At 37.1% G+C, this 26069-nt stretch overlaps 1 protein-coding gene across 1 annotated transcript in view; it reads right to left on the bottom strand.

Annotated features, from left to right (window-relative positions):
- Positions 1-26069, bottom strand: part of LOC150077204 (cell adhesion molecule Dscam1-like) — a 386288-nt gene that overhangs the window by 244786 nt on the left and 115433 nt on the right. Inside the window, exon 2 of the mRNA XM_090385678.1 lies at positions 24938-25243. Within this exon, the coding sequence (XP_090241804.1) occupies positions 24938-25243 (306 nt within the window). The remainder of the gene's footprint in view (positions 1-24937; positions 25244-26069) is intronic.

Genomic DNA, 26069 nt, shown 5'->3' on the forward strand with positions numbered 1-26069 from the left:
AAATTACAAGCTTCACTGTTGGGATTCGAACCAAGGCCTTTTCCAGCAGCTATGGAGAGGACGGTGATTATAACCTGTACAACCCGAAAAGCCAGCAAACACTGAATTTATTAAGAGAGCTTGATATCAGTTTTGGGTCCTGATTTGTTGAAAGCATATTTTAGAAATTAAAAAGAAATTAAACTTTAATTTAAAGCATTCAAGCACTGATCCTAACAAAGCAGAGCAGAAGCCTTCTTAACAGAATCGCCAGATAAATGATGCTCCCCTTCTTCTCTCGTTAAAACATGCTCTCTGATGTCCAATGCCACGTTGTTGGGTACTAGGCCAGAAGCTAGTAGAAACGAAAAGGCATTGGTCTTACGTCAAAAGACTGATGGTGCAGAAGGTTTCTCAATAAGTGACTGTTGCGAGTATTGGCAGTCAGAGATTATGCGCTAATCAGTCTGTTGCCCAAAAATTAAGATATTTAATTGGAGAACAAATATACAAATGGGAAAAACAGGTCAAAATTATGCGACTTTACCCAACAACCAACGTACGAGAATCCAAAAAAAAAATCCAAAAAGAGAATCACGATAAGCGCTCGCTGCAATGCAGGATGGAAACAAATGGATCGAAATATGAAGAAGAAACTGAATCAAATCCAGAGACAAATTCTCATGGAACAGCTAGAATCTCTCTATATAGAGCTTTACATTATATTTTTATGATTTCATATGAATGAATTTGTGTTTTAAGTGAAAATAAAATTCTTAAGGTACGTGCGTGTATTCTTTTATGATTCTCCGCTTCAACCGACTCTTTCGACTAACAACTTCAGAGTGCAGTAAACTCTGAAACAGTGCTCAGGAGGAAACACCTTTTCGGGTTCCAGTTAACCCACCGAAGTCGTGAGCCAATTCCCGTAGGGAACGAGAGAAACATTTATGGTATTTTTGAATACAGTGATAGAGACTTTTCTGTTTTGTCTTTCTGGTTTCTATACTACTGCTAGAATAGAAACTGAGAGCACAGATTCAAGAAGAATATATCCATTGGATGGAGTAACATCTGAATCAAAAAGTTGTCCCAAGGAAATTATAAATATTAAAGATAAACAGAGGGATTTTACTTACTTTTTACCACTCTAAAGAGATTACATTTTCCTTAAACATCATTTGAGATATACATTTAAGCTGAACTTCGTTTAGAATATCTGAAGGAAATTTTTAAGGCAATTGCGAAAGATTTCTTGTAATTCTCTCAGTGGGAGCGGATGAAATTCCTAAGGGAGTGTTAAATGGAAGAGATTTAAATGCTACAAAGTTTCGTACATTTAAAAAGACACGAAACTAAGCTGGAAGATTACAAAATTTTCTAATCGGGTTACTTAAGGAGTTTTAGACAGGACTAAGGCAGATTATGAAAAGAATATAGCAAAGAGGTCCAAGAAGGACGGTAGAGTTCTTTGTCTATGTCTGCACTAAATGGAAAAGAAGGATGGATGGATGTTTATGGTACGCTAAGTACAAGGAAAGGAAGGGACCATATTGGTTCACTACAGGAAGCAGTGGGATCAGCATAGCCGACCCTAAGCAGATATCGGTTTTCTATGTATATAAAGTGCTTAGCATCATAGTCTAAATATATCGGTTTTCTTAAAAGGGTACAAATGAAGGGGTAACAAAGACTATACAGTTCTTGTACTATGCAGTCTTCTATAGAAAGAGATCCCATTTTTTTCAGTTGTGAACTTTGGAAACTAGGCATGGCGTGAGGATCTGATTGCGGTTTGTGAACTTTGTGCTTGGCGAACTTTCTCCAAAGTTTTGCAAATGGCGCCCTAGAAATAGAACTAGTGTGAGCTAAGATTGTATTTTCATCCAGATGTCAGTGATGTCTGGTTCTTCCCTAGATTAAAAGAAGGATTAGGTAAATATTTGGAAGACGTAGCTAAATATATAACTTGGAGAAATTTTTTTTTATTACTTGCAGAAGTTTTGTTTCATTGTTTTGGGCTCCCGTTTTTATACTAATACTTGTTTTTCATCCCGAAAACAGAAAAATCAACCAGAGAATACACTTTTAGAGATTCTATCGCTTAAGAAACATGCTGTTTAAAACTATTAAAGTTTAAATTTAAGCCATTTTTCTGCAAGGGTGCGTATTGGATAAAAGTATTGTCTTTTACTAGATATTCCATCTTGCGAGTAATCTCTGTACTCGTTTTGGTTTAATGATACGGATTAGTTATAAAGAGTGCTATTATTTAAATGGTTTTCTTTCTTCTTGTACCGAAGGATTTAAGTATAATACCCCCTACCCTCCTAAAAAAATATGGAGGACAACATGAAAGAAAACCACACGCTACTCTTCATCCCGAAAAGCTGCAGAATGAGAGAATCACTCAAAACAGCCATTACATCGTATCACTACTTTTGCATTCAGAGAAAAATACATTTAGCTTCTCTCTCAGTTTAATGTTATGAGCAACAATATCTCTAACTCAGTAAGTTCAGTAAACATAAAGGCTTTTTTTTTTTTTAATGAAACATTTGGTTTAGAACCTTATCGGTTATGGAGCACATTTGAGGATATAAAATCCTTAAATCCTTTAGCAAACACATGTTCTGTTCTAGTAGTAATCTCATTATTCAAATTAAATAGACTGTATTGATCAAACTGTTGGATGTTTTCTACAAATTTCTATTCTTTTTATGTCGAGAGAGAGAAAGAGGAAAAAAAACAGTGTACACAGAACATAAATCAGTTGTCTAGAAGCGCCACGTACGCTCTATCGCTTTAAAAATCAAAGAATTCTTATCTTAGCTCCACACTTGTCAGAAATTGATTTCAGGTCGGTCCTATCAGAGAGAGAGATGAACAAAAACATGAAGAAACTTGAATTCTGTTACATCATCTCCAAGATGAATATCTTAAATTTGAGAAGTTCAAAGACCTCGTCACTTTGCTGGTGGCTCAATATTGTCTTATGAATGAGAAGACAGAACTACTGGAGTCAGCAACATTTTCTTTTTCTCTTTGCCTGTAAGTTATAGTTCAAATAACCTTATCTACAGTCCGTTACCAAAAACGTATCCAAATTTCCTTAAGATGGCCCATTTTCTATTTCTCGCGAACAACTAACGCTGGAATTTCTTCGTAGATTTTACTACGAAGATTCGTATGAGTACTTGAGGAAACAGATTTTCTACCGGTTTCTAGAAACGTAAAAGAAGATATCACGTTTCATACAGGATAATATGGAAACCATTGGTAGAAATTTCGCCCAGCACTAGAAGAAAATCTGCCAAGGCGAAAACTTTTGTTTTGTTTTGGAAAGCTGAAAAGGAGTCTCACCTAACGAACACTATACATTAAACTAGTTTTTCACCTATAAACCTGAAGTACTATCAATCATAAAACAGAGATAAAATAAAACAAACAAAAAATAGTAAAAAAGTTCTGCGTCGTGTCCACAGAAGATTCAAATACGTTTGAAAAGAGCAAGTCAAAAAGAGCATGGCGGATTGGTTGTTTCTGGAGATCACTTTGGTCATAATGCGCCAGTTCATGTGGTCTTTATCGCATATTATGACTTTAAATGAAGTTCTCTTCTGCCACAGCGAGTCCACGTTCCAGGGCTAGGCTGAAAAGCTTCACGACCTCGACAGAAGGCCTGGCTGCCTCCATCTGGTGTAAGAACACCACCTGTTTCAACCACCGCTGGACACTGTCGTCGAAGTGTATTCTCTCCAACGCTCTTTGAACTTGATTAATCTGTAATTGCGTTATTCTTTGGCCCGTTTATTATATGATATTCTTTAAGTGGTCAACGAGTTGGTTACAGGACACTTCATATGACATTTACTCCAACACTTGGTTGAAGCAGACGTTCTTCGTTCAATGTCCCATAAAATTAAGGTGGACAAGATGTCTACTCTTTGATGTCATTAGATTATCTGACTGCATTTACCACTTTGAAATGAATAACACTAAATTTTAATACTACGGGTTTTCATCTAGGCTTTCCTCAAAGGGTTTTAAAACTTTTTTGAAGTTTAATTTCCTAACAAATAACTTTATCGCTAATAAAAAAGTTATAAAGTATAATTTTAAAAAACTATGATTAACTTACATATTGTTTTTGGTTTATATTCGCATATTACGAAGATTATTTTTTCGAAAGTCTTTTAAAATATTAATTAAAAGTTTTAAGGTTAAAAATTGAATTCCTCCCACCAAATCTTTGTTGCGGCAAGTGTTGTTTGTGGTTAACTCAGTGAACCGTACCTAGGAGGTAATATCGCAAACTTATAAGTTATTAAGCACCTCCCAACGTCTTGTGTTTGGATACAGAACCCCTAAGACGTAGTAAAACTGGGAAAATTTTGCAATTTACAAGAATCAATTATGGTAAACGGTTTGGAAGCGGATAGGATGTACAGATACGGGAGCATCGTTTAAGGCCACTAAACTGCGAAGTGGGCCCTGTGCACGAAGACAAATATCGACCTGTCGTAACCATCTGTTCAACATCTGAACTACGCAATCTGTTAAGCTTCTTCACTCAAAGAAGACGTACAGTTCAGGGTGGCCAGCACCATTAAGTGTCATAACATATGTTTTTTCCATCCCTGTAACACAGTGTATTTGAAAGTCTCACGGAAACCGGAGGTGATTCTGAAAGATGGGAATGTATGATGGCTCGAGACCAAAATGCCTTTATATCATTATACCTAAATTAGACATTTAAGGTTCTTTGTTGCGAGCGCATTCAGCGGGGCTGCTTTTGAAAGGTTTTACGTTTCTGTCTAACAGAATAAAACTAATTCTAGGAAGATGATATCATCAAGATTTTCCATCAACGCTTCTAACAGTAATTTTCTTTTCAATGCCACCCAATTTCCTCTGAATGGAAACTCAACCACTACATTTTTCGTGCTAAGCTTTGGAAATAAAAATCAAGCGGCTCAAACCTTAATTCAGATAAGACAGCATCATACATTTAAGGGGAATAAAATCAATAAACGGTATAGATATTTTATGATTAAAGATTCAAATTGTTTTGTGCAAATTTGGAATTACAAATTTAAGAGAATAATTATTTGATACGTTTATTTCCTTATATTTAATCCGCTAAACACTTTATAAGAGTTGTTGGATGAATGGAGTGACTTTTAAAACGTTCCGAATAGGCTGAAGTTGAAATAAAGTTCGCTCTGATTGTTAATAAGTCTTTTTTTTTTTTTTTAATGGGGCCATAAGGAAGAGTTGATTGTGATCTTTGACATTTGGATTTGTGACATGCAGCTAGGGAAAAATATTTTATGATTGAAGAAAAGTCTGCGATGATCAATCTCCTGAATTCGGCAAATGATTGATCGCCTATACAGTTTCGAAAGACACAGCGCTTTTCAGGAAATGTTTCATAAATACGCTTGGCCATCAAGAAAAGCAGAAAAGGCACTGAATCCTGTGCATACAGCAGCTAATCAGTGTGGCTCATTTACATGCCAGATTAAGTGGATTTAACAGTCACTACTCATTTGAAAAGGCCACAGTTTAAATCCCGTTCATGACAAGAAGCTTACCGAAGTGTTTCCAAGCAAAGCAGAATATAGAATTTTCAGTTTCTTTACATCCAACGAACAGATAAACTGGTATTAAAGAGCGAGTACCAACACTCACTGAGCGACATAAATTTACAGACATGATAGGCATACCCTTGTAATAAACAAGGTTTCCAAGCGCTTTGTTATGAACGTTAAAAACTGCCAACATGTAGCTCTCTGAACAGTGTAGACAGGCTGCTACAACAATTTACATTCTGTCAATGATGCACTTCAACAGAGGAGAAAGAGAGCTAAAGATTACATCATTTAAGGAAGGATGTGGATCTGTTGGAACGTGTGCATAGAAAAGTAAGAAGTTTAGTGAGAGGCACAAAGTGTACTCTTACCAAGAAAGATTTCACTTCTGCAAATTGCGATGTCTAAAAATTAGGTAAAAGAAAACTTGAATCCACAAAACACTGAACCATGTGATCCCATCGTTTCAGTTAGCAGTTCAGTATATTGATTTTTAATAGCGATCAGGATAAAGGACCACCACCATTAAAGTTACCTTTAGCATCGATTAGAAAACCGTTCTCCGACAGCTACCATGGACAAAGGAACTCAATATAGCTCCTATTTCGAAACTCGCCAATCACAGAAGGGCTGGACCACCTTATCGGAGATTTAACAGTAGCTAAAAATTTATGTGAACATGCACATATCGATTCAGACTTCTGTAATAGAAAATACAACAGGAAACTTTTTTTTTTCAGTATTTATGAGCTGGTCAACAAAAGGAAATAAGATAGAGATTACAATCTTCGCATTCCAATTCGGAGAAATAGCAAATGACCGTCTATTTTAAGAAAATGTCGCTATTTCGCCAGTAATTTCCCTCTGGAAGGTTTATCACCTGATGCGCTCCGAAATTTAGAAACGAACGTCTGAATAAAGTCCCACAAGAAAATCCGACCTAAAGAAACACGTGAAAACACAAATACATAATTCATGGCCTTTCGGAGTATTTCTTGTACACACAAATACCGAACACTTGCACAAATTTACATATAGATGGTGTCTGACAAACACCTTTTTTGAATAACCCTGTATTTACAGCCCACCCTTCGCTATCCTGAACATGTAAAATGGCTGTAGATATTTATAAAGAAAGATTTTGAGACAAAGCAATTATCCGAGTGCGTTTTGTTTTCCATTCGGGCGAACCTACAGTGTTTGGCAGAAATAAATGCGCGATTTAAACTGAAAAAAAGAAAATTAAACAGTAAATTTAAAGGAACTGCGAATGCGATTAGAAGAAGTTGTCTTTTTAGTTTAATGTTTGTTATTTCGTGAAAGAGAAACTCTGAAATATTATCGAAAACAATTCAAAATCAAAAGAGAATAAAGCGAATGTATTGAACCCTGAACATGAACAGCTTCGGATAACTTCTGTATTTTATACGATTCCGAGATGTATGTAGTCAATTTGCTGAAATGAAAAAGAATGTTCCAAACATTTTAAACTTCTTGAAATAGTTAGAAAAAAAAAAAAGGTTTAAAAGATAAACGTGCATCGTTGAAGTTCACTGTGTAGTGTATTAGTGAAATGGAAGCTTGTATGTAAGAACTTATGTCCGATACGGTCAAGGTAGGCAGTTGAGTTATGACGTATCCTTACAACTGTCTGGCAGCTATCGATTTAATGAAGATAATATCAAGACAACCGGAAGGTGCAGCTGACGGCCAGTAAATAAACTTTCGATCGGAGAGGGTCGTCTTCGAACTTCAGCAGCTCCTGAACGTATACCGGCTGTAAAATTTGATCGGGTGTATCCTTGACGAACAAAACTAACTTAAAAATCGAATAGATTATAATAAAAATCATTAAGTATATCTGCCACCTAACTGTACGTCCTTGATCCAGATACTGAGATCATTCGACGCAATCTATAAGAATGAATTCGTGCATAGAATGCAACAAGGGTGTTGGAATAAAGACATTTGAGAAAGATTTTAATATCGAGGATCTGGATTGCTGCAAAAGTTTGGGACACGGTTGATGAAGACACTTAAAACCATGGTTGGCATAATTTATGGAAAGAATCAGTCTTTGATGATGATCATGAACAAGAACATGATTTCATTGGACAGATTGTCAAGAGGGAAGGAAATTGTCAATGAATTTTGCTAAAGTATTAGGCTAGGGGCATAAATTCAGTACAAAGGAGACAAATATAAGAACAAATACATAGCATATTCTATATATACATTAACAATGAATATGAATTAAAATGATCAAAAATATGAGGTGAAGGGATGCATTGGGGAACATCCTGTCCATTAGTTTTAGTCTGGAGAGTTTGGATTTGAATTGTTGTTGATTTTTTGAGTTTTCTCTGTTGGTGGGAGCTATTATGTTGGCTAGGTTTGGTGAATTGGTTGCAGAAGTAATTAACTTTGCAAGAAGCGACTTCAGACTCGTTGATTGTCTAAGAATCCAGTAATCTAGGGCAAGGAATTTCTTGACGGTAACTCGAGGAGCATCAGACCAGATTTCGGATGCATAAGACAGAATGGGAAAGATGCATCTCTGAACACGATTTATGACTCAGTTTTTTTTTTTTTTCTATCTTGAATCGCCGCTGTTTCTTGTTTGATTAGCCATTTAAGGTTGACCTCCTTGTATGATGTGAGGGCTTAACAGATGGTAATAAATTGATAGAAGGAGACGAAAGATTGTTAGAGTTGCATGGGAGATCAGCATCTGTCGGGGTATTCTGACAGTTGAGCTTATGTTGACTAGAAGGAGACTAAATTCGAACTTCCATTGTTAGCTTTTTAACAGGAAAGACATCTCTAATTACACTTGATGACTTTGAAAAATTTTTTATCAATGAACACAAATCCCAATAAATCATACTGCAACTTTTGTAGATAACCCAATTCCGAATTATTTTTAGACAACCTGCTTCTTGAGGTGCCATGCTGAAAATATAGAAATTACTTTGAATACCAGTAAACAGAATATACAAACAAGCAGGTGGTCCGTCATCGACACAGCATAGATTCAGAATGTGGCTAACAGAAAAATTGCTGGACGGCTACAGGACTTGACCCAAAGCAGGAACAATGCCAAGGTCACAAACGGCCTTATGGCAAAGAAAGCACTACGTAGCTAAGCTAAGCAAAGGCTAGCGAGAACGTTACACACTATAAACTCAACTCAAATAAATAGTACTTATCTTTATGAAGACTTCAGAAAAACCATCCAAGCTGCCCGATAATTATCGAAGGAATGTCAGTGCACAAATTTTAAAAAAATGTCATTTAAAAAGCGCTTATAAATTACTATAAAGCAGGAGCTAAATTACAGACGTCTAGCACCTAGGCCACTAGTGAAGAATATGTATCGCAAGAAAGATATTTTAAAAGCACGTGTGAGAAAAAAAGAACAAATGTTTTTATTAAGATCGCGCTTTAAATAAATTATAAATATTTTACTAAACAGAAAAACAGTTCGCGGCTCAACCACTCCTCACTCCGCGTACGTCCTGCCCTCTGTCCCATATAATTCGTGTTCTCTAGTCGCCGACTGTTTTTTTCCTTAGTATAAACTTCAGTTAATGGAAGCAATAAATAAACAAGAAAGTCACCGGTTTACTTCTGAAAGGGATCAAATAGCGTGGCTACATTTTCCTTGAAGAATGAAAATAAGTTCTGTCATTTTATTTGCTTTTCTTTCTCTACGGAAAAAAAAAAAGTTCTTTATGACAAAAAAATTCATTTAAAGCGATCAAACCATCCATGATAGCATTAAAAGCTTCTTCATTCCCCAAATTCCTGCTTTACACGCATATGTAACTCAGTGTTTTGTTGATATTTATCATCATGCTAACGAGCATACACTGAAAGGGCAGAATTCATGGATACCTGGTTCCTGGGCAACGCGGCACTGACCACCCTCTTGCTAATGGACGGACCCACCGCTTGACAGGTACACTGCATCCACGTAGATGGTAATTCGATGTCAGTATGGATAAACGTGGTCAGTTTATTTAACCGACTTTGAAAGAAGGATGATAGTGGGTGGGGTCACTATCGCGGAGGTGGTACAGAAATTGCACTATCCCCGTTGGACAGTATCAAGAGTGTATCGGGAATACGCCATTTCTGGAATAACATCTCATCGTGGACAGCACTGTAGGAGGAGTAAGGTGGTGGATGAACGTGGCCGTTGACGTCTGTCTCGCATTGTTCCAGCCAACCAGAGAGGCACAAAACACCGCCGTTTTCAACGAGGGAGGGGCCAGAAACTCTCCACCAAGACTGCAGTTATGGGTCCCATTGCTAACACCACGACACAGGACTGTACGCCTCAACTGAGCGAAAGAACGTCAGCACTGTACCTTGGATGATTGGAGACGGGTGTCTTGATCCGATGAGTCCCGTTTCCAGTTATTTCGAGCGGACAGGAAGGTGCGTATCTGGCGGAAACTACAAGAAACTATGCACCTGTCATGTCAACAAGGAACTGTTCAGGCAGGTGGACGGTCGGTAATGGTCTTGGCGTGTTCAACTGGCACACGCTGGGACCTCTGGATACGTCTAGACGCATCTCTGAACGATTCAGATTAGGTGCCCATCCTTGTAGACCATCTGCATCTCTTCATGGTCATCGTGCACCCACAGGGCAATGGACTCTTCCAGCAGGACAGTGCGCCTTCCCACACAGCCGTGTTGACTAGATATGGTTCGAAGAGCATTCCGGGGATTTCACCACCATGGAATGGCTCCCGTTCACTGGACATGAACCCTATGGAACATCTTTTGGATGCTGTGGAAAGGTCCGTTCGAGCTTTGGATTCTCCACCCAGGAATGCGAAGGAAATATGTTCAGCAAGCATTAATGGAAATATCTGTGGAAAGTTTTCGTGAACTACTGGACTCAATGCCTCATTGTGTGGCTCCCCTTATCTGGGCCTACCCGTTCGATGTAGGTATCTCATGATTTCTGTCCACTCGGTGTTTATAGATTAATATTCTCGATCAAAATTGCTAAAAGATTTTTTTATACCACTGTTTCTTCATATCATTACTTTGGCGAAAGTCGCATTTTTTGCTTTAGGAACCCACCTCGAAGAAGTGGGTCCCTAAAGCACTAATTGCATATCAGAAGAGGGAAAGAGTGAGGTGCTGTCATGAGATTGTGCAGCATTTTTAAACTAATTAAACTCAGTTTTGGGGACGGTATATCAGTATGGGCGAAACATGGGTGCACTAATTCGATTCTGAAACAAACGAAGAATCAAAACAGTGGAATCGTCCCTGTTCTCCTACTAAAACTTTTCGAGTACAGAAGTCGGCTGAGAAAGTCGTATTCTTCTTCTTCTAGAATGAAAGTGATCACGGTTGATTTCCTGGAACGACTATCAATGCCAAGTATTATTCTTACCTACTGAGAAGTTCCGCGGGGAATTTAAGCTCAAGAAGCGCAGCAAATTGGAGAAAGGGTCAAATCGCATCAAGACTACATTGGCGCACATAGAATTTGCGACTAAGGGAGCACCACGTGACTGGGGAGTGGATGTTTTGCAGTATACATCCTATACGCCGGATTTGGCTCCATCGGAAAACGCTGCAATGGACAGTCAACTGATTTGATTGCGTTGGCTGCTGGACCTCGAGCTCTGCTTTTGGATATCCCAGCAATTAGAGGATACATTATATTAATACTTAGAACATGGAACATTATCCTAATCTAAATGGCTCCTTTCAGAACCAAACAACAACAAAGAACATAGGACACCCTCTGAATATTCTTCAACTTAATATTGAGGGTATAAGCCGATCAAAAAGTGACTACCTCTTAAAAGTGCTTAATGACTACCATGTAGATGTTGTGCTGCTACAAGAAACACACTGTGAAGATCAAAACCAACTTTACTCTAGATGTAAATTACCAGGATACAGCCTTGTCGCGGCTACTTTCCATAAAAGCTATGGTACCACTACGCATATCCGAAATAAAATTGACCAAATAGAAATTTTGGACATAAGCACTAATGACATTTTCACTACCAGGGTTGGGGTGATGGGCCTGGAAATAATAAATATCTATAAACCACCATCTCGACCTTGGTGTAAAGAAGCTATCCAGAATGTGCATCATCCATCAATTATTATGGGAGATTTCAACAGTAGGAGTACTCTTTGGGACTATGCTGATACTAATGCAGATGGCCTTGGTGTGATGGCCTGGTCTGAAGTCGAGGATGTTTTCTTAATGTATGATGCAAAAGAGAAAGGTTCCTTTCACTCAGGCAGATGGAACAAAGATACCAACCCAGACCTCTGTTTTGTCTCAAGAGATGAGTGCGGAAGACCTTTGCAGTGTAGCAGGAAAGTTTTGAATAATTTTCCTCGTAGTCAGCATAGACCAATTCTTGTAAAAATTTGCACCGAAGTTCCAATAGTAAGATCAAAGCCTGTACCTCGCTGGAACTTTGGAAAAGCTCACTGGGAAGCCTTCACTAATGAAGTGGATCACAATATTCAATGGATCCCATCAAAAACCGACAATTATAAGCGATTTGTTGGTTTAATATGCTCCATAGCAAAGAAACATATTCCCAGAGGATATAGGAAAGAATACATTCCTGGCTGGAACAGAAGATGTGATGAGCTATATGAAGAATACCAACTTAGCAATAGAACAGAAATTGCTGATGAACTATTGCAATGCTTAGACTCTGCTAGGAAAGAAAAATGGAACATAATGACAGCAGGTATGAATTTCCAACACTCAAGCAGAAAAGCATGGACACTTCTGAGGAAACTCGGAAGTAGTACTCCCAAATATATTAATAAGAGCTCAGAAGTATCCCCAGGAAAAGTAGCCAAGAGAACTGTCAACATTTCCAAGAGACCAACCGATACTAACAAAGTTGAAGTCAAAAAACTTAAGAAGGAATTAAGAACTAGACTATCCTTGGCTGAACCAACCTCCCAATTCTCAGGAGAATTCACAATTGCAGAGATTTCAACAGCTCTGAAGGAAATAAAACCAGGCAAAGCAGCCGGAGTGGACGGAATATATCCAGAGTTCCTGAAACATTGTGGTCCAAGAGCTCTGAATTGGCTAGTTAAATTTTTTAATGACATCTTGCAGAATGGTAGGTTCCCGTCTTTGTTTAAGTGAACTAAAATAGTTGCCATCCTAAAGCCTGGGAAAAGTGGATCTTGCCCTGAAGATTATCGCCCAATTGCACTTTTAAATATATGTTATAAATTAATTGAAAGAATGGTTTACAATAGAATTTCATCCACAACCTTCCAACACATACCAATTGAACAAGCCGGATTCCGACCAGGCCGAAGCTGCTGCGATCAGGTACTGGCACTTACCAGCCATATCGAGAACGGATTCCAAGATAAGAAGAAGACCATTGCAGTCTTTGTGGACTTGACATCAGCTTATGACACAGTATGGCGACAAGGAATGATTCTGAAATTTTTGAAGATTATTTCTTGTAAGCCCCTCGCGATCCTACTTAACAATATGTTATGCAACAGAGTGTTTGAAGTACACTTAAACGGCAGAGTGAGCAAGCCCTATATATTAAATGATGGTTTACCACAAGGATCAGTTCTAGCCCCATTATTATTTAATATCTATACTGCAGATCTTCCAACAACTGCTTCTAGGAAATTCATGTACGCAGATGACATAGCCCTGACTGCCCAGTCTACTGACTTCAATGCAGCCGAAATTGTACTTACAAAGGATCTTCATAACCTGAATAAATATTTTCACACATGGCGACTTAAACCTAATTTAAATAAAACCGAAGTTAGCTGTTTTCATCTGGATAATCATAGGGCTAACTATATGCCACAAGTGGAATATAAAGGTCAACGACTGAAACACAACCCTCTCCCAAAATATCTGGGAATTATAATGGACCGAACACTGACGTATAAACAACACCTTTGTAATATTGCAGCAAAGATAAAAACTAGGAATAACATCTTGCATAAACTCAGTGGAACAGGCTGGGGAGCAAACGCAACGGTGCTACGAACATCAGCCCTTGCCCTAGTCTACTCAGTTGCAGAATATTGTTGCCCCGTATGGCTTAATAGTGCACACTCTGTAAAAGTTGATATCCAACTGAATGACACAATGAGGACAATATCAGGCACCATTAAATCGACACCTTTAAAATGGCTACCAGTGTTATCTAACATCTATCCTCCTCCTATTTCTCTTCTTAGAGAAATAGCCTTGCTGAAAGAATGGCAGAAATGTCAAAGAAATCCTCACTTGCCCATACATCAGGATTGCAACCCCCAGAAGCCGGAGAGATTGAAGTCTAGGAACCCCTCATGGAAGCTAGGCGAGAAACTTATCAAGTCACATTTTAATGCTGACCAGACCTGGCGCGAAGACTGGACTACTTCAAATCCCGACCACCTGGGCTTAGTCAGTGACCCATGCAGAGCTGTTCCAGGTTTCAACTTACCAAGAAAGGAATGGACATCCCTGAACAGAATCCGAACAAATCACGGAAGATGCAAGTTTTGGCTGCATAAGTGGGGAAAAACTGAAAACCCATTCTGCGACTGTGACAACGTGCCCCAGACCATCCAGCATGTCATCTCGGAGTGCCCAAAGAGGAGATTTGAAGGCTCCATCCAAGATCTACATAGTGTTACTGATGATGCTATTAAGTGGCTGAATAAACTGGACATTACATTTTAATTCATCAAATGTTACTTACATTTTTTTTTTCTGTAAATACAGTATTGTTTTTAGGCTTATTGTAATTTATTTATTTATTTTTTGACATTATCCTCATTTTTTGCCATACGAAATAAAAAAACTGATTTGATTTCACACACAATCATTTTTTTAGAAATTTATACTAATTTCAATAATAATTATAAAAGGTATATTAAAATATCTGAAGATATTTTTATAATCTTAAAATAACCTTAAAAGTTTTTTAAGTAATTGAAAATATCATTAAATTTACATCGTAATTTATAATAAATTCATAATAAATACATAAAGTGACTAACTGAACGGTGATATGAGCTATCATAGCCTGGTGTGCACGAAAAGAACAACGGAGATTTCCTGTATTTGTTTTCCCTTCTAGATAATAAACCATGAAACGAGTGTCTTCAAATAAAAAAAAAATAAATAAAATACATTTTCATAACATAAATTATTTTTGGGTGGCCCCGTGCAGGTATACTTTGCCAAATGTGCGACTTCTGTGTTTGGTTTGCCATCGCTTTACCCAGTACACACATTATTGATGACGTTGTAGAGCAAATATCATCTTTTAAGGGCACAAAGGGTGATATTGTTGTACACGTTGGCAACAATGACATTAAGAGTAGATCTGCAGATTTACTTAACAAGTACAGGTCAATGTTGCAAAAAAGTCGAGAGTCAGGGTTAAATTTGAAAGTGTCCGCAATTCTTCCCAGTCATGATAGGAGAGAGTACATGATGAGAGCCTTGTCAATCAATTCGGCCCTGGAGGGAATGTGCAAGGCTCAATGGGTACAATTTTGTTTTTAAGCGTGGTCTGTGCTTGTTAACAGAAGAGACTGCTTCTACAGGGATGGGATACACTTAAATAGAAAGGGTGCAAGAATATTTGCTGATGCTATCGAGGCAGTGTTAGGTGGGTAGGAAAACTGCTAGCTTGGAGGGGATTCGCAGACTAAAAGGTTAAACGTAGCCGTAGGTAGATGTGAAGGTGATTCTTGCACAACTTTTATTAGAATAAGCACCAGCCTGGAGCGAGGGGTGCTGGGGGTTTCACGGACTGATGGTAGTCATCGTGAAACAGGTGGGTATATGGGATGTGTTCGGGTAACTAATAATAAGAATAAGTGCGTGTATACTTGCATGTATACCAATGGTAGAAGTATAGTAAATAAATTTGATGAATTTGAAGTGTTGGTCAAGACATCAAAGGCGGATATTGTTGGGATAGCAGAGACGTGGTGTCACACAGATATAAGGAATGCTGAACTGGAATTTGGGGAGTACAATGTGTATAGAAAGGACAGACAGGATAGGAAGGAGGAGGGGTTATGCTGTTAATTAAGAAAAACATAAAATCAAAAGAAGTGCATCCAGTTGATATAGATGAACAGTGCACTGTTGAGTCAGTTTGGTGTGACATAAGCACTGTGAAAGCAAAAATAAGAGTAGGAGTGTGTTATAGTCCCAATGATTCTGATGAGTATAATAAAAAAAACTGTACAGGGAAATAGAGTGCGCCACTAAATCATAGTCTTATAATGGGGGATTTTAACTTCCCAGACATTGACTGAAATTTATGGATTGGTCACTCGCACACTAGTCAGACTTTTGTAGATTTATTGGATGTGATTGTTTTCTGCAGCAGCATGTTCGAGAGGCAACCAGAAAGAGTAATACTCTTGATTTGATTATCAGTAGTGATTCTTCATGCATTAAGAATCTGCAGGTAAATGAACCACTAGGGGGCAGTGATCACAGTGTGCCGAAGTGGTATTTACTTAAAGATATAATTACCATCAGGGATAAAGGGAAGGGTTTTTGCTCTCGTAAAGGTGACTATAGTGGTCTCAGACAGTTTTTAAATTCTGTACAGTGGTACAACTGATGATGTTACCAACAGCAAATTCTAAGTGGGAAGCATTCAAGGAATTAATCGTGGAAGCTACTAAAAGTTTCATACCTATTAAGAAATATTGTTCACGGTTTAGGCCTAAATGGTTGCCAAATGAACTAATGAGACTTGTGACAGAGAAGAAAAATGCATGGGATGTATATAAATTATCAAGCGACTCAGAAGCCTATGGCAGATATAAGCTAGTCTGTAATCAGGTCACAAAGGAGGTTAGGCAAATTACGAGAAATCTTTTGCAAAAGATGCTAAAAAAAAAACAGCAAAGATTTCTTTACTTATATAAACTCTAAAAGGAAGGGGATGAATCTGATTGGTCCACTTGATATCGATGGTTCGACTGTTGATGCTCCTGCTCAAATAGCGAACAAACTGAATGAGTATTTTGCATCTACATTCACACATGAGGAGTTATTAAGGTTTGAAAATGGCAGAAGGTTATCAAATTGTAGCAGTGTGCTTAATGATTTTGTAATAACTGAGAGCAAAGTGGAGGAGAAATTGTTGAAATTAAACATAAGAAAGGCACCTGGGGTGGATGGGATCTATCCAGTTATATTAAAGGAGGCGGCAAAGCAACTAAGCAAACCCTTAGCCATAATTATGAGAGCATCCTTGGACTCAGGGGAGGTTCCCACGGACTGGAGATGTGCAAATGTATCCCCAATTCACAAAGGGGGATCGAAGGGTGACACGAGTAATTACAGACCAGTTAGTTTAACTTCTGTTCCGGGTAAAATAATGGAGTCACTGGTTAAAGATGCATTGCAGGATCATCTAGACCCTGCAGACACGACATGGGTTTAAGGGAAAGTCTAGTCTGACAAATTTGATTGGATACTACGATGTGGTTACAAAGGAACTGGATGCAAAAAATAATTTTGATATCATATACTTGGATTTCAGGAAAGCTTTTTACACTATTGCGCATGGAAGACTATTGTACAAATTGGAGCAGCATGGTATTAAGGGTAAGTTGCTACAATGGATAAAAGGATGGTTAAGTGGGAGAAGACAGAGGGTGGTAATCAATGGGCGCTGCTCTTCATGAACTAATGTTATTAGAGGAGTCCCACAGGGTTCGGTGTTGGGCCCACTATTGTTTTGTATATTTATCAATGATATTGATGAAGGTATATCAAGCTTAATGTCGAAGTTTGCAAATGATACAAAGGTTGGCAGGGTTGTTAACGACTGTAATGGCAGTGTGCTACTGCAACAGGATCTAGAAAATTTGGGCAGATGGGCCGAGATGTGGCAACTGAAGTTTAACATTGACAAATGCAAACAAATGCAAAGTACTGCATATGGGTAGAAGTAACCCCAGAGAAACGTACCAACTGTGTGGTACTACACTTAAGGTGGTAGAAAATGAAAAAGACCTGGGAGTAATTGTGCAGTCAGATATGAAATTTTCTGAGCAATGTAGACAGGTTGCAAGAGCAGATCATTGGGTTTTGTCAGTGATATACAGGAATTTTGCTAGCAGGGATAAGGAGGTGATTGTCCCTCTGTATAAGGCAATGGTCAGGACACGCGTTGAGTACTGTGTACAGGTCTGGAGGCCTCATTTTAGGAAGGATGTAAATTTGCTTGAGCGTGTACAGAGAAGGGCAACAAGATAGGTGGACTAGAACGAAGGGGTCCTCTTACCAAGAAAGGCTTAAGTTCTGCAAATTGCAGTGGCTGGAGAGTAGGCACCTGCGAGGTGATCTGATTGAGGCGTATAAGACCTAATGGGTTGAGCACGCTGAATTCTGATCGGATCCTTCCACTTGCTCAGATTACGAACCTAAGGGGGCATAAATTCAAATTGAGGAAAGACAGTTGTAGAATAGATGTGCTGAAATTTGCCTTTAACCAGCGGGTGGTTAATTGCTGGAAGAAACTTCCATCTGTCGTTGTGAAAGTTGATAGCTTAAATAAGTTTAAAGAGGAACTGGATAAACATTTAGAGGGAAGGGTCGTGTAAATTATTTTTTTTTGGCTGATGCTGCATAAGCTCATACGCTTGCTTTCTTGCATCACATGCCACGACTACTACTACTATATCTATGCATTCAGTTGTAGAGTTGTCAACGTGCTGTTTGTGTATTCCTTTTAACATTGTTCTGAATAAGATTCTGCAGAGAATCACCGAAAGTAAGCGCTTTTCTTTCCATTAATGTGCTGACTACATTTTTGCATCTACTTAATTTTATAGTTATAATCATGAGCTCCATTTGAATTCTTAGTTAAAAACGTCAATTTGACTATGACAGATGTGATCAAATAGAGCGCTACTGCTTTTTCTAGATTCATCTGACAGAAGAAATAGAAACTGCATGCTGAAATTATTACATATTTTAAAGAAGGAAGCGTTTAATCATGATTTCATTACACGGAATGATTAAAAAATAAAAGCCACAGTTATTTTCACCCAGCTGAAAGAGGGAAATACTTAGCGTTGTTACAGTATATTGGCAGCCAAGGACACTCCCACCTATCAAACGAAATGAATTACTAAAATAACCTCCGTATTTCAACTCCGGATACTCCTAATGCGTTAGAAACTGTAAAAACAATAAATTACTTACATTTAATTAGTCTACCGAACATTACATTAACAAAAATTAATTTCCCAGATTATTTTCTGTGTTTCAATTTTACTATTGCCTAAAGGCAATATTAATTAGAATTTCTTATTAATTTATACATTTTCAGAAATATTTTTTTTTAAATTTGTAAATGATAGACTTTGGTTGAAAGAATTTATTTATAAACCCACAAATTACAATTTAAAAAAAAAATAAGCGAGTCTAAATAAAATAATTATAAGTACATACCGTTATTATGTGTATACAACCCTTTTTCTGATTATGTTACGTGTAAATGTAACATAATTAATATATCCGATATGAATACAATTGCGGGTAATTATTTTTTAATTTATTTTTTACTACAAAATATGTCCGAACAAAATGAACTCAATGTTTGTCAACTTGTATCCAATGTTCAGCTGCAGGTGGTTTTATAGATCCCATAGATAATAAATCCTATGTTCAGGGAACCTGTTGATCCACATTTTTATTTGGAGAAGAAATAAATAAAAAAAATAATAAAAAGAGGATTTTTGTCTTTTTTTCCCTCTAAAATTTAGCGAACACGTTGATCAAAAAATAGTAGCTTACCACTGCTTGTATCCGTTCTACTTATGGAATCAAACGCTGTGGTTTCTACACTAATAAAGTCAATTGGGAATTAGGGATCACCGAAGGGCCTTCAGTTTTTACGGATTCGCTTAACGGGTAATATTTTCTAATTGAAAACGATATCAGTTATTTTTGGTCGACTACGTGGACAAATGTAGTCGTTTCTAAAGAGTCTAAGCCCCAATGCTGTCACAGTTATTGGAGTTACAACAGCGCCCCCGATCGAGCGAAAAAGCATAACGCAGAAAAGCATATTTTAAGAAACTACAGTACTGTACAGTATTTTAATTTTTGCAATAACCTTGAAATGGCAACCCGTTTCAGTTTTATATATTTCGGCTGAAGTTTGCTTCCTTCCATCATTTTACTACTACTGATAACTAATAACAACACTGAAATCATAATTTTAAAAAATCTTAAATAATTGAAGTAATATTATTTTAGAAAAGAGGGAAAAAAAGTCACAACAACAGTACGCCATCTTCTGATGGCATATTGTATATCTAAAGATAGCTTCGTCGTTATTTTCTTTCTTTTTGGGATTGCAACCAAATCTAAACACTTTCTTTTATGACATATCGAGACTTAGAAAAATTGGGCTAAACATAAGAGAACCCAATAATAAACTTGTATAGGTTTTTCTTATTCTAATAGCTGCTCATTCGGAGCTCCATTAACCAAAAAAAGTTGGAGATCGAATTTCAAGGTGTTTTAGATAGGATATAAATGAGTTTACTAATGGAACATTTTGGGGGAATGAGATGAGGGAAAGTGAGTTCTGAAGGTTTGAAGTCCAGAAGAACTAAAATGACTAAAACGTTAGGGTATCCGCACAACAATTTTTAAGACAGAGTTGTTTTTTATATGTTGTATTTAATACAACAATTTTAAAGTTTAATTAACAATTCTATAATGAAATCACTATGTTAAGAATTGGGAGCGGAGGCTACTAAGACTATTAGGCGTCCATGTAGTGCCTATGAATTGTTTGCAGGATGATAAAATCCCGTTACTGGATCGGCGATTTCTTTATCGAGTTGTACGCCTATATTTGTTTACTTATATTTTGTTTCTCACAAAAAGTTTGAAATTATATTAAAATTCTTGTGAATAGAGCAGCGTGTCTCGCTGTCAGTTCTTTTTGTCACTGCTAGATTTGAAACACTGGTTTTGGTCTTTTTGTAGGAAGGTATAAATACTCCGCTAATATTGTCACCATAATTGCATTAGGGTGGAAGCCGTCTGATTTGTTTCTGATCGGCAAGATTATACCAGGGGAGAGTGATCTCCGGAATGTTAATCAAGACCGCTTGTCAACAAAGTTAATTACTTTTGCGTTCACTGATTTTACGGGGGTTATCCAATTAAAATGCAATCCAGTTTGCAATACAACAAAACTTTATTAAAAATTAAAACAAATTTTAATTAAAACTGTTACAGAATGTGTTGGAAGTGTCCACCTTTCTTAGTATAGAAAGACATCCATTCACTCCAGCGTGTTTGAATGCAATTCGGTGAAGAATATGTTCATCAATGTCGCGAATATAGTTCTTAGTGTTCTGCTTCAGCCTTAGTATTTTGTTCACGCTTATTTGAATATCCAAATAAGTATGGAATTCTTATGAAAGAAACTACTCAGACAGCTACAGCCATGGCAAAAAGACCTATCTCGAGCTTAGATCCTTCAATATTCGTAAGAAGGATTTTAAAGCACCGCATGCTATTTTTATAAAGCTGCTTCGTTTATCAGCTCTCTTATCAATGTGTTGCTAAGAGATTCAGCAGCTTACTAATAAGAAAACAATTTAAAATAGTACTCTGCGTTCTTGGTGGTGGTTTGAGTTTTAAGCGCATCAGATTCAGACTATATTGCGCCATGTATATTATGTCTACAAATTGCGTGCATTCACGAGGTCTCGTTCTGTTTGTTGCCTGTTCGACAAAAAAGAAACCCGCATTTCCGGGAGAAAAACCCTACTACACTCGCCGGAGAACGACTAACTCAATCACGTTGTGAAAAAGCCAATAAAAATATCTCGCGTCATTAACGGGATTCGAAACCGGACCCTTTCTACCTGGTGTAGGGAGGACGGCGATTATACTAACTGCGCTACACACTAGAGCCTCGTTCTTGGAAAGTACATTATAAGGGTAATTCAATTCAAACAGAAAGCTTAGAAAGAGTGACTACACCACAGACTACATAAAAACGCCCTTCAGGTTGAGTTCAGTTTTCTCCTCGTACATTTACAAGTTTTGAAACTAGAATAAGAGAGGTGAGGTGGCAAAGCAAAACTGAGAGGGAGGTATATGTACAGAAAAAAAAGTTACGAGCTCCTGCCCCATTGTGTTATAGTTAATGCTCATCATGACAGCGAAATAATGGAACAGTTATGGTGAGTCATAAATATAAACCAGACTGACAGCTTAACCGGGTATGGTGTCGTCCTCGATATCCAGGCTCAGCTGCAGCGGAGCAGAAAGTGCCGTAACAACCAGCTTATGCCTTGACCGATCGCCCTCTTCACTAGCAGAGTTGTACACCGATGGTGTCTCACCTGATGACACAAACAATCCTGTCTCAATGCCACGGTGTTGAGAAACCTACGTACTAAACATTCAGTACACTGAAGAATTACTTATTTACAGACTCACTTTTTCAAATTCATGTAAAACACTAAACGCAAATGTTTTCAGATCAAGACGGATGGAAATTTTTAAAAGTCTGCTATGAAGTCAGAAAATGAGAGTTCAGTAAGTTCTCTGTACATCGAAGTGGTATCCTGGAAAGTCTATGCATATAAATGCTTAGACTTTTCAAATTTACTAATGAAATAGTTCTTTAATTAGAATGTTTCATTACGGTTAGACTCTTCTCCGAAACTCTTCAACGGAAGAGTGAAACTAGTTTTTCGCTAATCACAGATCAATTGTGACACATCTCAATGAGCTATGGTATTCGGTTTCGCGAGATTCTTGTATTTATACCACGTGACTTGAGAATTTTTAAATAGTAACATGAAGATCCTCCCATCACCTAGTTCTTCAATTGAATAATTCGCTGATTCCTCTGCTCAGCAAATCAGCGAACAATAAAACTGAGTACGCTGATTTGTCAATATTTATATTTGCTGTTTATTTATTATTATTTTTTATATTTAATAATTAAATACAAAAATACGACCAATATTATATAGCAATAAGGCATTCTTATCATACTGTTCTAATAATATTGTAAAACGTAAGCAATTCAGAAAAACTGAATATCACCAAAAATGGATATTTGCAAAATTCTATGTAAAACTATACTTATAACCCACTAGTTTAAAGCTCGGGGTAGAGGGGTTGCACAACCCTTTGAGCTGCACAACATGAAGTGGGCACGAAGCCCTCTAATTTAGTACCATTGGTGTTAATGTTCACAGCAGAAGACACTTCGCCTTCACAACGAGTTGCCCTATTATTGCACTCCTCTAACGAATGCATTTCTATGGTTAATTTGCAAATGATTTAAATAGTCCACGTAAGATGTGATGAGGAACCAGCAAGTGTTAAAACAAGCTGTCATAGCAGTGTCACCTACAGGAGATTTAATTCAACGTAACGAATATGTAATTTGAGATATATCTAAATGGCAATTAAATCAGGTCCAAACACAAAATGTCACGGATTGCACATGGCCTTCAGGTGCAGAATCAGTACTAGTTTCATAAGCAAGAAAGGTAACTCGTAATAATATTCTTTCTTTGGTAACTGTAAGCAGACCTATAACTCACGTTTTTCTGAAAATGTTATTGCCTTCTTTTAATTCTGTTGTAAGTGGAAAACGTTTCGATATTTTAAAATGGTTTCGAATTCGATTAACTAGAACCAGAAATGGATATTACTAACGTTATTATTATCAGCAGAACGTGACCAAATGGTAACTGTTATCAAGAGATAAATGATTTTTTTTTTTTTCAACAGGGATTTAATAATATTATTCAACTAAGACAATTGTTGATTTGACAATAAAACCTTTCATAAATGTAAACAAACTGTAAAATATCAGAGACAGAACACAAAATTCCTCCTTTCTTCAAATATATTGAAGATTAACTTTTAATTCATTTTTTTTAACTCACTCTTGAAAACTGACTTATCTGTAAAATCACTGTAAAATTATCTAAAATCTAGGCAAATAGATATTTTAATTAAAAATATATTAAAAAAATTTAAATTGTCACTGCTACTCTAATTTTAATAAAATATTTAGAAAAAACTATATTTGGTGCATTAAACAATCTATACAGTAAAATTTAGCTCGCATGCTAATAATTCCTCGAGATTCACAATTGTAGAGTTAGCATCAAAAATGCAATTTTGTGTTCCAGTTTAACTTTTATTGTCTTTCAATTCTTCACTGATTAATTTCTATATTTAGCACTCTCTTAGACGTTGTTAGAATCTATTATCCATTGAGCTGATGGAAAATGATCACGGAGAAAGAAGCATTTACGCTCACGAAACTACGGCATGTTGCATGCTTTCAGTCAAAAGTCGAACGGACGCAATTGGAATTACTTCTTAGCGTGCTTTATCTTTAACCTGGGATTGATTTTACTTCCTTTTAACTTTTCTTTTTTGCTATCAGCTTGCAGAAAGCAACACACTCACGGAGAAAACGATTGTGCTCCGTAGAAAGCAAAGTTTAAAATTTTACGATCGCTTATGCGAGAGAAAATACGAAACATTACGGTAAATGACAAAGCACGCGATACTCGGACCAACGTTGTTCACATTTTAAGATTGCTTGTTACAATTTTGTTACAAGATGAAAGAAAAACGAAATACAAGAAACAGTTGTTATTGAATTATACAAGTTCCTTTTCTCGGTAGAGAAGCGATAAGGTTTCTCTGCTTTTTAATCTCCTGGTGTGATTAGAAAATATTGTACAGTACTTTGTATACCTTTTTCAACAGGAGATTTAAATTAATGATTTATAATCACTACTTATAACGATATAAATGCATAATTATACATTTATAATGACTTTTGTCCTTTCATCTGTTTTTGAGGACTGCAGGATTTAAACAGTATGGATAAAGCATTGATTTTAGTTCTCATAGCAGGAAAAAAAACGGGTCTTTGTAACGAGTTGCGCTCGTATTGCACTATTTAACTACATTACAACTCGGAACACTAATTCCGTATACAGCATGCTTCTTTATGTTTTGGAGGCGTGTTGTCATTAGTGACCATCTGCTATCTAATGAGGTACCAGTTAGATGAGACGCCTGCTTGGTACAGTAGTCCCATCATTTAAACAAGTGGCTGATTAAACTTTTAGAGAGGTAATTTGTTTTAAAGTAGTGCAATAAGCTCGTTGAAAGCCAAGTTTGGTCTGCTGTGAGAATTCAGACCATTGATGATTGTTTTTTGCCGGATAGTTTATTTTATGTACCTTTGCGTAAGTGCGAAATCACTCCTGAACAGAATTGTACATTTATTGAAACTCTTAGAGGTGCTTACCTGCTCGAACCCTGACGTCCCTGCTGGCAAGTTTACCTGCAAGATTAGACACAACGCATCTGTATGTTGTGTCATGAACATCACGACGATACTGGACGGCAGGAAATGGAGAGAACACGATAGCCCCGTCAGGACGTACATAACGCAGTCCCGGAACGTCACGAGCGACGGATCCTTCTTTAGTCTCCCAACGTATTTCGGGAACAGGGACACCTTTCGCAGAACACCTGATGACTGACCCGGTGGAGTTGTCGAATTGGACGTAATTTGGAGGTTCATAGTCAAACGTTGGACCTCGGAGTGAGGCTGAAATTAGAATGACTTATTTATATATTTCGGTAATACAAAGAATACGTAACTGTCTAATTCACCGCATAGATACATCAGAGTAAAAAACGAAACGTGAAAATAAATTTTAAGTTCTTAACCTAAACGAATTCAGTATCAAATTGTTAAATATACATTTTTATCATAATTTATATTTTGAGTATTTCAAAAGACTAAAAGCAATTCAATAAAAATTATAAGAGAACAAATTAAGGACTCAAAAGCAATTTATTTTTTTATTGGATTTACTCCGGGGTAAATTTTAGTTTGAAAGAAAGCTCAAGTGAAAATAAATTATCAGAGAGACACAAAAAATGGTAAAAGAGAAGAGAAAATTAAGAATATTCCTTCAAACTATAAGTATCTAAAATATTTTAAGGTAGGGACGTGTGGATAATGTTTTCCGTAGCCCAATTTTTTGATAAAAATCTGTAAAGTTTGACACTAAAAGACTTATTCTAGCGATACTCCACCAGAAGGGCAAGCGATTCCTCAATAACAACGCAAGTTGAACTCTCAACAGCGAAGGATTAAATTAAATTTCCATTCTAAACCTTTTAGGATTCAGTTTTTCTTTTCTTTTTTTTTGCTGAAAAGATACAATTCGTCTCGATCTCAGTTTATAATAACATCTCCTTAATACGTTTGTTGCTCCAATGCGGGCGTAGTATCGACTGATGTAGCCATTCTGCCGAGAAGAATGTATTCTTAATTATACTCCTGTTTTGTAGCATCCTTTGTTTAAGGCCGATAATTTAGACATAATTCACTTCGTGTGCATCCAATTATTTTCACCGGCTGAGAA

The sequence above is a fragment of the Mastigoproctus giganteus genome, chromosome 12 (assembly GCF_048544385.1).
Source record: "Mastigoproctus giganteus isolate SK-2022 chromosome 12, ASM4854438v1, whole genome shotgun sequence".
Classification (NCBI taxonomy): domain Eukaryota; kingdom Metazoa; phylum Arthropoda; class Arachnida; order Uropygi; family Thelyphonidae; genus Mastigoproctus; species Mastigoproctus giganteus.